Source organism: Citrus sinensis, chromosome 2, assembly GCF_022201045.2.
Source record: "Citrus sinensis cultivar Valencia sweet orange chromosome 2, DVS_A1.0, whole genome shotgun sequence".
NCBI lineage: Eukaryota > Viridiplantae > Streptophyta > Magnoliopsida > Sapindales > Rutaceae > Citrus > Citrus sinensis.
In genome coordinates, this window is record NC_068557.1 from 26301849 (window position 1) to 26315042 (window position 13194).

At 35.8% G+C, this 13194-nt stretch overlaps 1 protein-coding gene across 3 annotated transcripts; it reads right to left on the bottom strand.

Annotated features, from left to right (window-relative positions):
* Positions 1 to 246: 246 nt before the first annotated feature.
* Positions 247 to 12109, bottom strand: LOC102613228 (uncharacterized). 3 transcript variants are annotated; one of them, XM_006468528.3, is made up of 13 exons: positions 11866 to 12106; positions 11623 to 11747; positions 11059 to 11199; positions 9570 to 9700; positions 8559 to 8789; positions 7912 to 8093; positions 7336 to 7436; positions 6267 to 6425; positions 5400 to 5455; positions 5258 to 5315; positions 1036 to 1156; positions 838 to 945; positions 247 to 747 (listed from the first exon to the last, which is right to left on the bottom strand). In XM_006468528.3, exons 1-13 carry the CDS (start codon positions 11873 to 11875, stop codon positions 629 to 631), a joined length of 1542 nt encoding a protein of 513 aa, XP_006468591.2. In that variant the 5' UTR covers positions 11876 to 12106; the 3' UTR covers positions 247 to 628. The 3 variants fall into 3 exon arrangements, with proteins under 3 accessions (XP_006468591.2, XP_024950654.2, XP_052290746.1); XM_025094886.2 differs by lacking the exon at positions 11059 to 11199; XM_052434786.1 differs by lacking the exons at positions 838 to 945; positions 1036 to 1156 and having other exon boundaries at positions 549 to 747; positions 11866 to 12109.
* Positions 12110 to 13194: the final 1085 nt, after the last annotated feature.

A 13194-nucleotide genomic window follows, 5' to 3' on the forward strand; every position in this document is an offset into this window, starting at 1 on the left:
TGCTTTGCACTATTTAAGCCTTTTCTTGTTTTGGGTAATTGCATTATGAGTCAAGGTACTCAATTAAAATTTCATATTAGAATTCGAAATAAACTCATTATTTCAATATTATAAACTCTTCCGGACTTTAATATGTTAAATCTAAATTGAAGAATTTTCAATTGCATTAGCATATTATATATACCCATTGTTTTGATTTATATATTTTATTTGATCAATATAAGATTTTTAATTTTGTATATTACATTAATTATAAGCCAAACTCTATTGAACCTTACATCTCCGTTACCACTCAGGAGATTTTATAAATTAGATTACAAACGATATCATCCATCCCACCTTCCTATAAAAGTAGTGCAGTTTGCAAAAAAAAAATAGCTACAATGTATGTTGTTAACAAATCCTTCTAAACTTAGCTAGAGCGAGTCAATTCTGAAAATTAGAATACAAATTTGGTCACTGAAATATAAAAGACCAAATTGTTGTTAGCCAAACCCGAATCCGGAAAATGGGTCATAAATTCACTACTGCAGCCACTGCTAATAACTATTGTCTATTGCCATGCATATTGAACCATACACAGTTTGCTGGTATATTTTGCACATGGGGATCCAAGACGGCAGCTGAGTCAGGACCAGTTCATGCGGAACAGCCCTTCCTGTGTTCCAATCCATGCCTCCCAACTGTGTCTCTGCCCTAAGTCAAACTCTTCGTGGATTTTCCCTTCAATCTGCGGTCCCATAGATCCTGTTGAAGAGTTGAAGATTAAAAGGGATATGAAAAACAAGTAAAATAGAATCAGGATAAATAATGATGTAGAGGCTAATTAAACTATACTTTGAGTTCTCCAGCACACAGCAGATGGGACTGAATTAGAAAACTTATCCTCAAAGACCAGTTCACCAGACCTGATGCTCCAAATCCGTAACTTGCAGTCCTCTCCACCTAGTTTTATATATATATATATATATTGTCAGAGCTCCAATCTCTGAAACTCCTTTAGAGAAAATAACATGCATTGAAACGGTTACAAACCGGACATAACAAATCTCTCAGATTGGTCAACTCCAAGCTGTATTCGAGTATGAGAATTTACATGCCCTTCATAAGATTGTACAGCCCCTCTCGTAGTTAGGCGATGATCATAAAGCTTAACCTGTTAAGAGAAATAATAAGCCCACGGAACAGATGAAGGAACTTGGGCTTATTTATCTTTTCTTCTCAGTATACCTTAACTAAATCTAACAAACCTTATCTTAGAAACTGATACTCAAAAGATTATGAAAGTAGCAGCAAGATAACAATAAGTAATATGACAGAGCACATGATATAAGGGAGTTATATGCCCAACTAAAAATAAGCCGATTGAGAATAATAATCTGGAAGTCCGGGCCCATCTAACTTCAAGATCCAACTTTACTTCAAGACACACATGAAAAACAAAGAAACGGATGTTGACATTTTGATAAAGTTTAGTACAAGCAGCTCTGACAAGATATTCTTGGTAAACAATTTCCTAATGAAAATATCCAAGGTGACACTATATCATCTAAAATCAATCAACATTTCCTATACTTGCTTATAATGTTGCAGGTAAGAGAATAAATCTTCTCTTTCAAGAAGTGGGAAGAATGCTGTCTGAAAAATCTAATAGAAGCACCTCAAATCTCAAAACGTGAGATTTTGATATGTGAAATGCATCTATTTATCTAAACATCATTTAGCATAATGGTTTTTTTTCAAATCTAACCAATCATGACAATGTTCACTGACAGAAGGAATAATCTTCTGCTTATCTGTATCTGGGAGGGTAGACCGATGAAAATTTATGTTAGGCGCAAATATAAAAGGGCAGGGGCAATTTAGTAATTTTGCTTATTCAGTATAAACAAGAGAATAAGGAGTCACTTAGGGTTTTATGCTGAGTTTTGTTGAGTACTAGGAGAAATTGGGAGTGATTGATCTACCTCTCGAATTATAGGTCAGGATTGTTATTTTTTTTTATTCAATTAATAAAAATCAACTTTAATTTAGCCCTAAGCCCTATCAAAGTGGTATCAGAGCAAGGATCCCGAGACAATGGCAACGAAGAAGGCGGATGCGCTTGAAGAGAATTTGGAAGCGGAGGTGGGATCGTTCAAGGCCACCATTGATCAGCGATTTAACACTGTTCAATAACAATTTTCATCCCTCGAAGCCATGTTGTTGAAACAGACGAAACTCCATCTCAACCCACCACCGGCAGCAATGATGGGCCAAGTAGAGAAGAGTAGAGGAATATGCAGGGGGCTAATCTTACTGTTACCAGGCGTTCAGGTGAGGGAGGATTTCCTTCCTTTGGACTTAGGAAGTACAAGACGCAATTTTGAGAATGAAATGGTTACAGTCGCTGGGAGAGATGAAAGCGAATTGGAAATTATTAACAACCAAGTTTTGAATAAGTGGTCAGGCAGTAGTACTAGGGGGTGATTCGAGTTTATGCAAAACCTTGGTGTCACTTAAAACCCTGGTAAAAGCGATTCAATATGCGGAACAAGGATTCTTGGTGGAGCTGCATAACCTAGAAGGGGTACGGACAAAGGCATCAATAGTTATTCTGGAACCAATTCAGTAACTGTTGGTGCAATTTGAGGGGGGTTTTACAGATGCCCAGTGGTCTACCTCCGCGATGGGAACATGAGGATATTATAATGTTGAAGGAAGAGACTTCCCCTATTAGTGTCCGACCATACCTCTTAGGGCAATGTTTCATCATCCAGACGGATCAGCGGAGTCTCAAGTTCCTATTGGAGCAATGGATAGTGATTGGGGTTTGGGGAATACCAACGCTGGTTGTCGAAGTTACTAGGTTATGATTTTGAGATATAGTATCGGCTGGGGTTGGAGAATAAGGCGGTAGATGCCTTATCGTGACGGGATGAGGAACCTCAAATGGTAGTTTTATCAGTGCCTCTGGTGATGGATTATAATGCATTGTCATGAGAGATTGAGGCGGACAAGGAGTTGGCGAAGATCTGGGTTGCATTATTGTGTGGGGAGACGGAATATTCGGGCTATTCCATGAATGGACAACAACTGATATATCGAGGACGTCTTGTGCTGCCTAGGACATCACCCCACATATCAAAGTTGTTGCAGGAGTTTCATGGGAGTACTATTGGGGGACGTTCTGTTGTTCCAAAATCCTATCGACGTTTGGCAGCAAAGCTGTATTGGGCGGGGATGGAGAAGGATGTCAAGGAGATGGTACCAAGGTGTGTGATGTATGTCAGTGCCACAAATACATGGCAATGGCGCTGGGAAGGTTGTTGCAGCCATCAGCACTACCCGATAAGATCTGGAAGGAGGTGACGATGGATATTAATAAAGGATTGTCATGGTCGGATGGGTACACAGTGATCTTGCTAGTGGTCGACCGACTAAGCAAGTATGCTCATTTTATGCCCCTACAACACTTTTATACTGCTGTGACTGTTGCATCGGCGTTTATGCGAAAGTTGGTACGTTTACATAGAAATCCAGAGTCGATAGTAATAGACCAGGATAAGATTTTTCTAAGCTACTTTTGGAGGGACTTGTTTAGGATGCAGGAACAATTTTGAAAGGGAGCACTGCTTACCACCCACAAATTGATGGACAGACTGAGATAGTCAATTGGAGTGTAGAGACCTATCTGCGGTGTTTCACATCAAACACGCCTAAGCCGTAGGTGAGGTGGCTAGCATGGGAAAAGTATTGGTACAACACTTCTTATCACATTGCTACGCAGACTACCCCTTTTAAGATCTTGTATGGGCGTGACCCTCCGCATTTAGTGTACTATGTGCAGAGTTCAACACTTGTGTCACAAGTAGATCAATATTTAGAGGAACTGGATCGAATACTGGAAGAGTTAAAGAGGCATATGTCTAAGGCGCAGCAGATAATTAAAAAACAGGTCGATGGTCATAGGAGGGACGTATAGTTTAAGGTGGGGGATTGGGTTTATCTGAAATTACGGCCATATCAATAGAAGTCTCTGGCGCGATGGAAGAATGAAAAGCTCTCCCCTCAGCATTTTAGGCCATATGAGATCGTAGAAAGGATCGAAGAAGTGGCTTATCGATTGAAGTTGCCACCAACATCGATCATTCATTCAGTGTTTCATGTGTTGCAGATGAGATGAGCTATTGGCGAACATACACCATCTCCTTCACTTCCGCCACCACTGACTGAGGATATGGAGGTAGTGCTAGAACTGGTTGCTGTAGAGAAGTACGCCAAGGGGCGACAGGACAACCAGCTAATAAGGAGGTGTTGATTACATGGAAAGACCTGCCAGGCTATGAGGTGACATGGGAGCCATATGAGTTGATACAACATTAGTTTCCAAGATTCAACATTGAGGACAAGCTGTCTTTTTGGGAGGGGAGTAATGTTACATCGATGAAAACTCATGTTAGGCACAAATATAAAGGGGTAGGGGCAGTTTAGTAGTTTTGCTTATTTACTAATTAGGTCTCAAGTATAAATAAGAGAATAAGGAGTCATTTAGGGTTTTATGTTGAGTTTTGTCAAGTATTAGGAGAAATTAGGAGTTTTGGGAGAGATTGACCTATCTCTCGAATTATAGGTCAGGATTGTTCTTTCTTTTGATCCAATTAATAAAAATCAGCCCTGATTTAACCCTAAGCCCTATAAGGGAGTCTCCAGATTCTCTTTAAAAGAAAGAAATATCTAAAATATCATTGTTCAACCAACACACATGAGATACACCAACAAAATATCTTGCAGTTGTTACTGATTAAGCCAGATAAAACCTAGGGTCAACAACACTGTGCTAATTGGACGACAAATTTGACACTGCATTTTTACCAATAGTTAACACAAATGCATGTCGTATCATCACATCGAACAAACCAAAAATTGCAAAAAGCGTCCACTGAGTTTGTGAGGGGGCAAAAAAAATAAGACATTGGACAATAAAATTATCTCTTAGGATAACATAAATGATACCATGATTTGAACCTCGACCGTGACTGATTTAACTATACAGTAGTCACCGAGAGAAGAATCTCCCACCAAAAGTGTTTTGATGGAAACAGAACCATAAAAAATTCAAGTATTATTAATGTTGCAGCAAATAATACTAGACATGAAAAACAAAATATAATGTTTTGACATTGCATAGAAGGCATCATGTAATATTGCAGCACATAAAACAGGGTAATACTGGGATGGCAAATATCCACATAATGAGAAAGAACTGAACACTAACCGTTCCATCCATTGAGCTTGCCAAGAAGTACTGGTCGTAGAGTTGAAGAGATTGCAGACTAAAGTGTTAAATAAAAGTTATAAAATTGACAATAACAGTAAAACTGGAAACTATAAGAATAGATGCTGTAAAAGCCACTAACCAAGATATCGATGAAGGCATAAAAGTGGTGTGGGAAGGCCAAATGTTTGCCTTCAGCTGCAAAACATAAGATCTAGACTCATTAGTCACACTTTAGACAAAACAAGGGGTTCAAGCTAGGTACGCATGCAACTTCATGACAGATGGGTAAAAATATTGGTTGAAACAATCCATGTTAAAATAAAGAAAAAAAAATACAGAAGAAAAATAACATTAATACTAAAATAAACCTAGGAAAACTATTTTCCTATAACTACAACTACAAGGGATATATTTATATATATATATATATATATATATATATATATAAAGAACAATTACACATCCTCTTAAGGGTCCATCAAAATCAAGAGAGTCAGCCCACTCAATCGGTATTATATTCTCACAAAAATCTTCCATCTCATCTCGATCTGGTTTCGAAATCATTGACAACAAAAGTACATAAAGATTAAACAAGACGCACGTGCACACTCTGTTTTCTATGCACATTAGATTCTTATACTCCCATCTCCTAGTTAGTTGTTTAACGGTCAAGTCATATATCTAATCATAAGAATGAAACAAGTAACTATAAATAAGTAGTGACTAGTGATCACATAAGATGAAAGATAGTACAACGAGTGATCTCTTCTCAAAGAATTGGTGGATGCAAAACGAAGTTGACTGGAATTACTGTTTGTCAAAGCAGCAAGGAATTTCAGTAACTTTCAACTGTTAATCTAGAACAAAATTAAATTGAAAAAATTTGGTAAGTTGATATAGCATCCACCACAAAAAGAGTTCTAGTCATGCAGTTATGCATAAAGGGTACAAAATCATTATCTAGAAAAATATTAAACAAATAAATAAACAAAAAAGTAAAATATACCTCAAACCATTGTTCATTAGTAACTCGATCATTTCTTTGCAAACGGGAGTAAGGTATCCGCTGTCGTCTACCAGCTCTAGAAGAACACCCTCGCTGTCTCTCACGAACATCAACTGTCACAATTGCTCCATTCCTGAATCCACATAAAACAACATTTCCCTGCACACAAGAAACGATCATTACCAATTTCACAGATATCCAAAGTTAGTTGGCCTAGGAAGAAGAGAGAGACTATGTAACTGGAGTATCTTAAAAATGAATGAATAGTTAGCCGTGCAAAATAAGAAAAATAATTCAGAGTGCCAGATGTGTACAAAATAAGAAAACTGCCTTCTTAGGGATCTAGGAGTTAGAATGATAGTACTCTTTAGAGTTTATTCAGTTTCATCCACCAATCCATGAACATGACTGGTCCATGATCAGAGCTGTCACCAACTGCATCATTTTAAATTTAGTCCAAACAATATATGAGGCATTTTAGAAATGTGAGATAGGATTTATTTGTCACTTCAATCTCCTGTCTTGAGATAACCGTGACCAAGATATCCAAAAGTGTAAACTATCCAAGTATAGAGGAAACAGAGATCATCAAGCAACTTATATGATTCTTTGGAAGTGTGTTGTCTTAGATCTTTTTTGGAGATTGGCAAGAAAGGAACAACATTACTTCAAGTTAATTGTTTGTAGGACAAGATCCCGCAGCCTTCTAGGCCTCCATTTCTCCACTATTCATTCATTTAAAGAGTGAAAGGGTTCTCATTTCTTGAGGATATTTTTCCTGTAGGGATCTTGGGTTGTTTTCTCTGTAGTTGACAAAAGCTTATGAGTTTTCATTCTCTGGAAAGATACCCTTCCCCTTCCCCTTCCCCAAGGAGTTTCTTTGCTCATTTCTCCCTACTAATAAATTAATTCTGTTTAGTTTGTTATCCACTAAGAAACTAACATACAACCCCCCAACCCCCAGCCTTCCCTTCCCTCTTCAAAATAAATAAAAGTAGACAAAAACTTCATTAATGATGAATAACCCAGCTTGTGTGCATCTAGAGAACCTTAATGATGAAAAGGTTACCGAATGAATAACTTGTTGTGCCAGAATATCACTTTTACTACGACAGACCCATGATGTCATTCCTGTTTCCATGTCGACCATAGCAGCACCGAGATTGGTTCCTATAGGAAGCAAAAACAACAAGTGTATAAATACCTTAACAAAGGGCAGGGTAACTATTCTTGTTTTCTTGTTAGACTCAACTTGATCCAATTGAAACTTGTGTAGAACATTACATTCCTTCTAAAAGCCAAACACAGTCACTGATTTATCTATTTTTCAATTCTAACATTCAAACAGGATGATTTAATTTAAGCTTGTAAATCATAATGCAGAAATAAAATATACTTCACAAGCTAAAGGCTAATAAGTCATAAAGAAAGCAAACAAATTAAAAATGATTGCTTGACACAAGCTACATAAAGTTATTTCCTTTACTGAACCGGTGCTGCACTAGAAGAATCTAACCATGTTTACAATGCAGAAATTCTGTAACAAACTGGAGAGGCTGACTATTTAAACAGTAGCAAATAGAACAAACATCAAAGCCAAATTCATAAGCAATATGGAAACTAAAAATTAGAGTGAAAAACTTGCCAATCACTGCTTGACTTGGATTAGTACAGAAATCTGCAGTCCAAACTGTACACTTGAATGAAGCAACCAAATGCATGGTGCTACGTCTTATGATTGAAAAATTAGGACCTATATCTAATGGATTGTCAAGATTAAGAGCATAAATAGATCCCCCAGTTGTCTCCGACCCCAGGGAAGTGATCCTGTTTTCTGAAGTTAAGGTATTGCGAGCTCCAATACTATAACTTTGAAAAACTTATTTATCAGGTAAGCTATGAAAAACCAAATTAATATAAAAATAATATGTATGACAAGCGAAAAAGAATGGGCAAAAAGCAAACTGAAAAATAGAAACTGCAATATATTAATCAAGTAAAGACATGAAGCAACATGATAATCTAATTGTGATTCTCAATAGAATAACTCAACATTCCAAAGCCAAATAGAAATACCTCCTCTTCCATGTAAGCTTCAATACTATTACTTAGAAAATTAAGAGAAAATTTAAGGTTAGATTAATTGCTACCTATAACTGGAAAACATCTTTTATCCCCAGAATTATCAATAATTGCTGTTATCACTGGAGTAAACAACCTAAAAATCAAGAAACTATATGTGCTGAAGCAAGATAGAGAAGTGTTCCAAAATCTGTAATCATGGAAGGATACAATGCATGCCGGACAGAACCACCATCAGTTGCACAAGAAGGGTGCTTTCCAAACAATTTGATACAAGATACACTTGATGGCATAAGTATTGAAGCTTTATTCAGTCTCCATATGTGCTCAGGTGCTTTAGAACTTTCTGTTTTATTATCTTTGATGCGAGGCCACACACAGCTGGGAATGAATTTAACTGTATCATGAGCATGTTGTCCTACATTTCCAACTTCAAACAAACTGCAATAGCACAAAACGTAAAAAGCAATAGCTTGTGATAAACACTTAGAGGAAAGAAAGATATATATATTTACAAAGAAAATTATCAAAATATGAAAAAAGGCCAAGATGTAGACACGAACTTTATTTCAGGGCACTATCGGACAGCAAAGTTATGTAAAGCAAATTTTTCCTTTCAGTACTTAGTGGCATTTTCCTTTTTAGTTTGATTTCACTTAATTATTTTCATTTGGGTGAAGGTTTGTTTTACTGAATTTTTAATATTTGTTTACAACGATGCAGATAGTTAAGTCTGAAACTATTACTTCAGGTTCTGGCCTGAGTTAGCTCTAGTATCATTTTAATTAAAACTTGTAAGAAATAATTCCACCCATTGGTTTAACCAGCAACTGTGCCTAACACATACACTTTCACTGTTCCACTCAATCAATCAAAGTGCCCAACACATACTCTTTCATTTTTCCACTCAATCAAACAAAATATTATTATAACTATGCTTTGACATTTTCATTTAAAGTTTATTTTTTTCCCTTCAATAAAACATATGTTTTCGGATTTTACTGTCAAAACAAATTGTATGAAAAATGACGATACAAAAGTTTTAAATACATGATGATGTTTAAGTATTTTTTCAAAATCTTGTAACTCTTATTCCATAATCTCTACTTTCAATAATCAAAAACTTTGATATTTATGTCATTATGAAAACACAGTTTTGAGGTCCTGTATGTTTGTTACAAGACCAGTAACAAGAACATCAGATTATAACTTTATTTATACCTGAAGAAGCCATTTACACTTCCAGTTAATAGAACATCGGTTCTGAACTGACCCTCAGGCGTCTGTACATTCAGTTCTATTTGCTCCAAAGTGATGTCACCTGTTTGATTTGTCGCCTCATACCTCCAAACCTAATAGGACGGGGGATAAAAAAAAAACCACAAAGACCTTAAATTATAGATTACTCAAGCTTTGTAACAATTTTCCATACAGAATTCAGTGAATAAGACAAAGACAAATATGTGAATCAACTATTGCTTCAAATCTAAGGAGAAATTTAGATAGAAAAACAAGATTATAAGCATACTTTAATCTCTCAGGGAGCATCCAAGAGAGAGAAAAGAGAGGATGGATTTGCTTTCATTCCAGACATCTACAAGATCTACAAAATAACTCAAGATCCAATGCAGTAAAGCCACTCAAGATACACACGGGCTCTTCAAATCAAGTTACCACTCTTTTCCAAATAAGAAGTAATGGATTCCAATATTTATCATTGTTCAAGACTGCCCGTAGTGGTTGCCAAAAAGATAGAAAGATTGCTGAAATATTTTTACGGGAAGGTTTTAATGAAGGTAAAGGTTTTCATCTCATCAATTTGGGTCATTCTTGACAAGCATAAAGAAACTGGAGAGTGGAGGGTTAGGAATTGGGAGTTGAGGGGGGGGGGGGGGGGGGCGGGGGGGCGGGACAAAGGACCTCCCAGTTAAATTGCTATGCCGCTGAAGCAAATACAGTCGTCACTCTAATGGATAGGATGTTAAAACGATGACCTCTGATTCTCATAGAAATCCTTGGGAGGCCATCTCCAAGTAATACCTTCAGTTTACCTTGCAACCAGTAATGGAGAGAATATTTGCTTTTCTGAAGATAATTGGATTGGGAATTGCTCCTTGGGAGATCAGTTTCCTCTTCTTTATGGAGCAATCCTAAGAATGTGTCCATAAAATCTGGGTTGGTTATCTCACCTCAATCTAGTAGCTTTAGACGGATTTTTGTAGTTGCAAATCTTACAGTTTGAGATTTAAGTAAGATGACTTCTAAGTGCGTTTTTATAACGTTCATAAAACGGTGAGTTGAAATGGAAAAGAAGTCCAGCAAACCTTTTTAAAGTGAATTTCTATAACTAAAAATAGAGAATTTGTTCATTATATTTTTCAAATAAATTATTTAAATTTGAAAAACATATTAAGCATAATTCCTGTTTAAAAACTAATTACTACAATCCCTTGGATGATACACTTAATAAAGAAACCAAGCCAAAGATATCACCAATGTTCGAATAACTTCAGGTAAAAGGAAAAAATCTTAGGGACCTGTCTACGCTGAAACATGGAATAATATAAGATAATTTGAAAGAAGATATTTGATTAAGAGATCAAAAGTGGGGGAACTTGGATTTGGATGTGAGGACTCTGATGGCATTATGATGCTCCAAAAAGAAGAAGTATAGCTTCTAAAATCACAAACCCATTTTCCATCAACTTACCACTGGTTGAGATATTAGTCTCTTTTGGAACTCCTCCTTAAAGTTACACTTCCCTTTACTAAGAGAGAAAACATTACCTCTCAACTCTCTAGCCTGAAGCAATTTGGAAGTTGTTGCTCCAGTCAGAGATGAATTGGTTGCCTGCCAAAAAAAAAAAAAAAAAAAAAAAAAAAGGAAAAAAGGTTAAAATAAGACCAAGAGTTAATTATGTTAAAGGCTGAACCTAGAAAAAGTAGGAGAAGTGGTACTGAGGCGGCCACACTAACAGATTTGGCACTGAGATCCGTAACATCACACGTGCAAAAGAAAGGAATGCAGTAAATTCTCAAAGCAAATTAACATTAAGAAACCTGCAGGGACCCGACATTTTACATCTACTTGGCATCTAATGTTCACCAAACACTTACACTTAGCTTAGTTAATAAGTTACCAGAGAAATTTCTAAAGATAATAAAACATTACCTTTGCCTAAGGAAATATACATATAAAATCTATGCCCATTAAGTGAAAACAGCTTCCTAATGTAAGCACAATGCATGAAATAGTACATAGAAATAAGATTACCCGGGTGGGCTGCTTTGAAATTGGTTTTTGAGCAGCGGTTGAAGAAGAACGGGAAGTGCCCGGAATTGGGCCTTTGATGGGAAAATACCTGTTCTTCTCCGCATCATAATAAAACCCAGGAAGTTCTGCCAGACGCGTTATACATATAATTCATTAAACATATTTTTCATTTTTATATTGTAATTATGCTGAACCAAAACACAATAAGGATAGCAAATCGAAAAGGGAGAGACGAAGAAGAACCTTGAGGCATGGAAATTAAATCGTTTTGCTTTCACACGACAGAGGATGAATCGTTTTGTTGAGCGGGACGCAAGTCTGTAATGGTAAGAAGAAGCGGTGGAAGCGTCTGAACTCCTACCGTTATTTTATTCTTTCATACGGTTTGCTTGTTGGCGGCGAAAGTCGAAACGCTTCGTTTCAGAGGGACACGCTTGGCTTGGCTCCTGATTGTTGGGTTACTGACTGATGTCTATTATTTGTTCGGTTTAATTTCATTTTTCACCCCCCTTCGTTTTAAGCTTTCTACCTTCGCAGACTGCATACATGGTAAATTAGTAATTGTGCATGCATGCTGACTGTGTAGCTCTCACAACTAATGTGCATCATTAACCTATTTGATAGTAAATTTTATAAATAAATAAAATTACTTCGTTATTATTGAATAGTTGAATATCATATCAACTGAGACTTAATTACTGAAATTCATAACATTATTTTACTTTTTAAAATTATATTTTTAAATGAAAAATTATATATAATAACAATTGTATTTCTAAAAGGAAAAAATAAATATATTTAAAAGCTTTTGTAAACATTTTTTTAATTGAAAAATATGAATATGTTTATGATAACGGTAAGGGTTGATTTTATGAATCTCTAGTAATATATATATATATTTTTTTTTATTTATTTATTTATGAGTAATAATAAAATTACAAACTCTTGTATATATTTATTTTATATAAATTGACGTGTTATAATTTAATTAGTTGGATTAAATCACTCTTACCTCGCATAATTTATTTTTACTATTTTATCTTCTCATTCAACTAATAAATTTACGTTTGATCAATTTGTACAAAATGAGTTTCTATAATATAAAGAAAATACCAAAATATATACATTAAGCTCTGCCAAATATTTTCCTTTAAGATACGAACTCAGACTCTTGGTAACAGACACTGGTCACTGGTTTATTTTTATAATTTTAATAGATTTTTTTTTGGGGGGGGGGGGGGGGGGGGGGTGTTAACGTTGGGTTTAACTTAAAATCTCAGACCCAACACAGCTCAAATAGGTAATGCTGTCCCTGGGCCTAAAAGCCCAAATTATTTTAAATTGCCGAACTTATGTAAGATAAAATTATTAAGAAATTAACCCTCCTCCCACTTTTTATCATCATCACTATTTAATTATTCATTGTTAACGCTTTAATTGCTGTTGTTATGGTTTAGTAATTAGTTAACATAGTTATTAATTAACCGTTTTGTTCTCGATCTATATCTATTTAATATTTTTACCATATTACTTGGAACGTGCCTCTTTAATCTGCATTGTCCTTATTGTTAG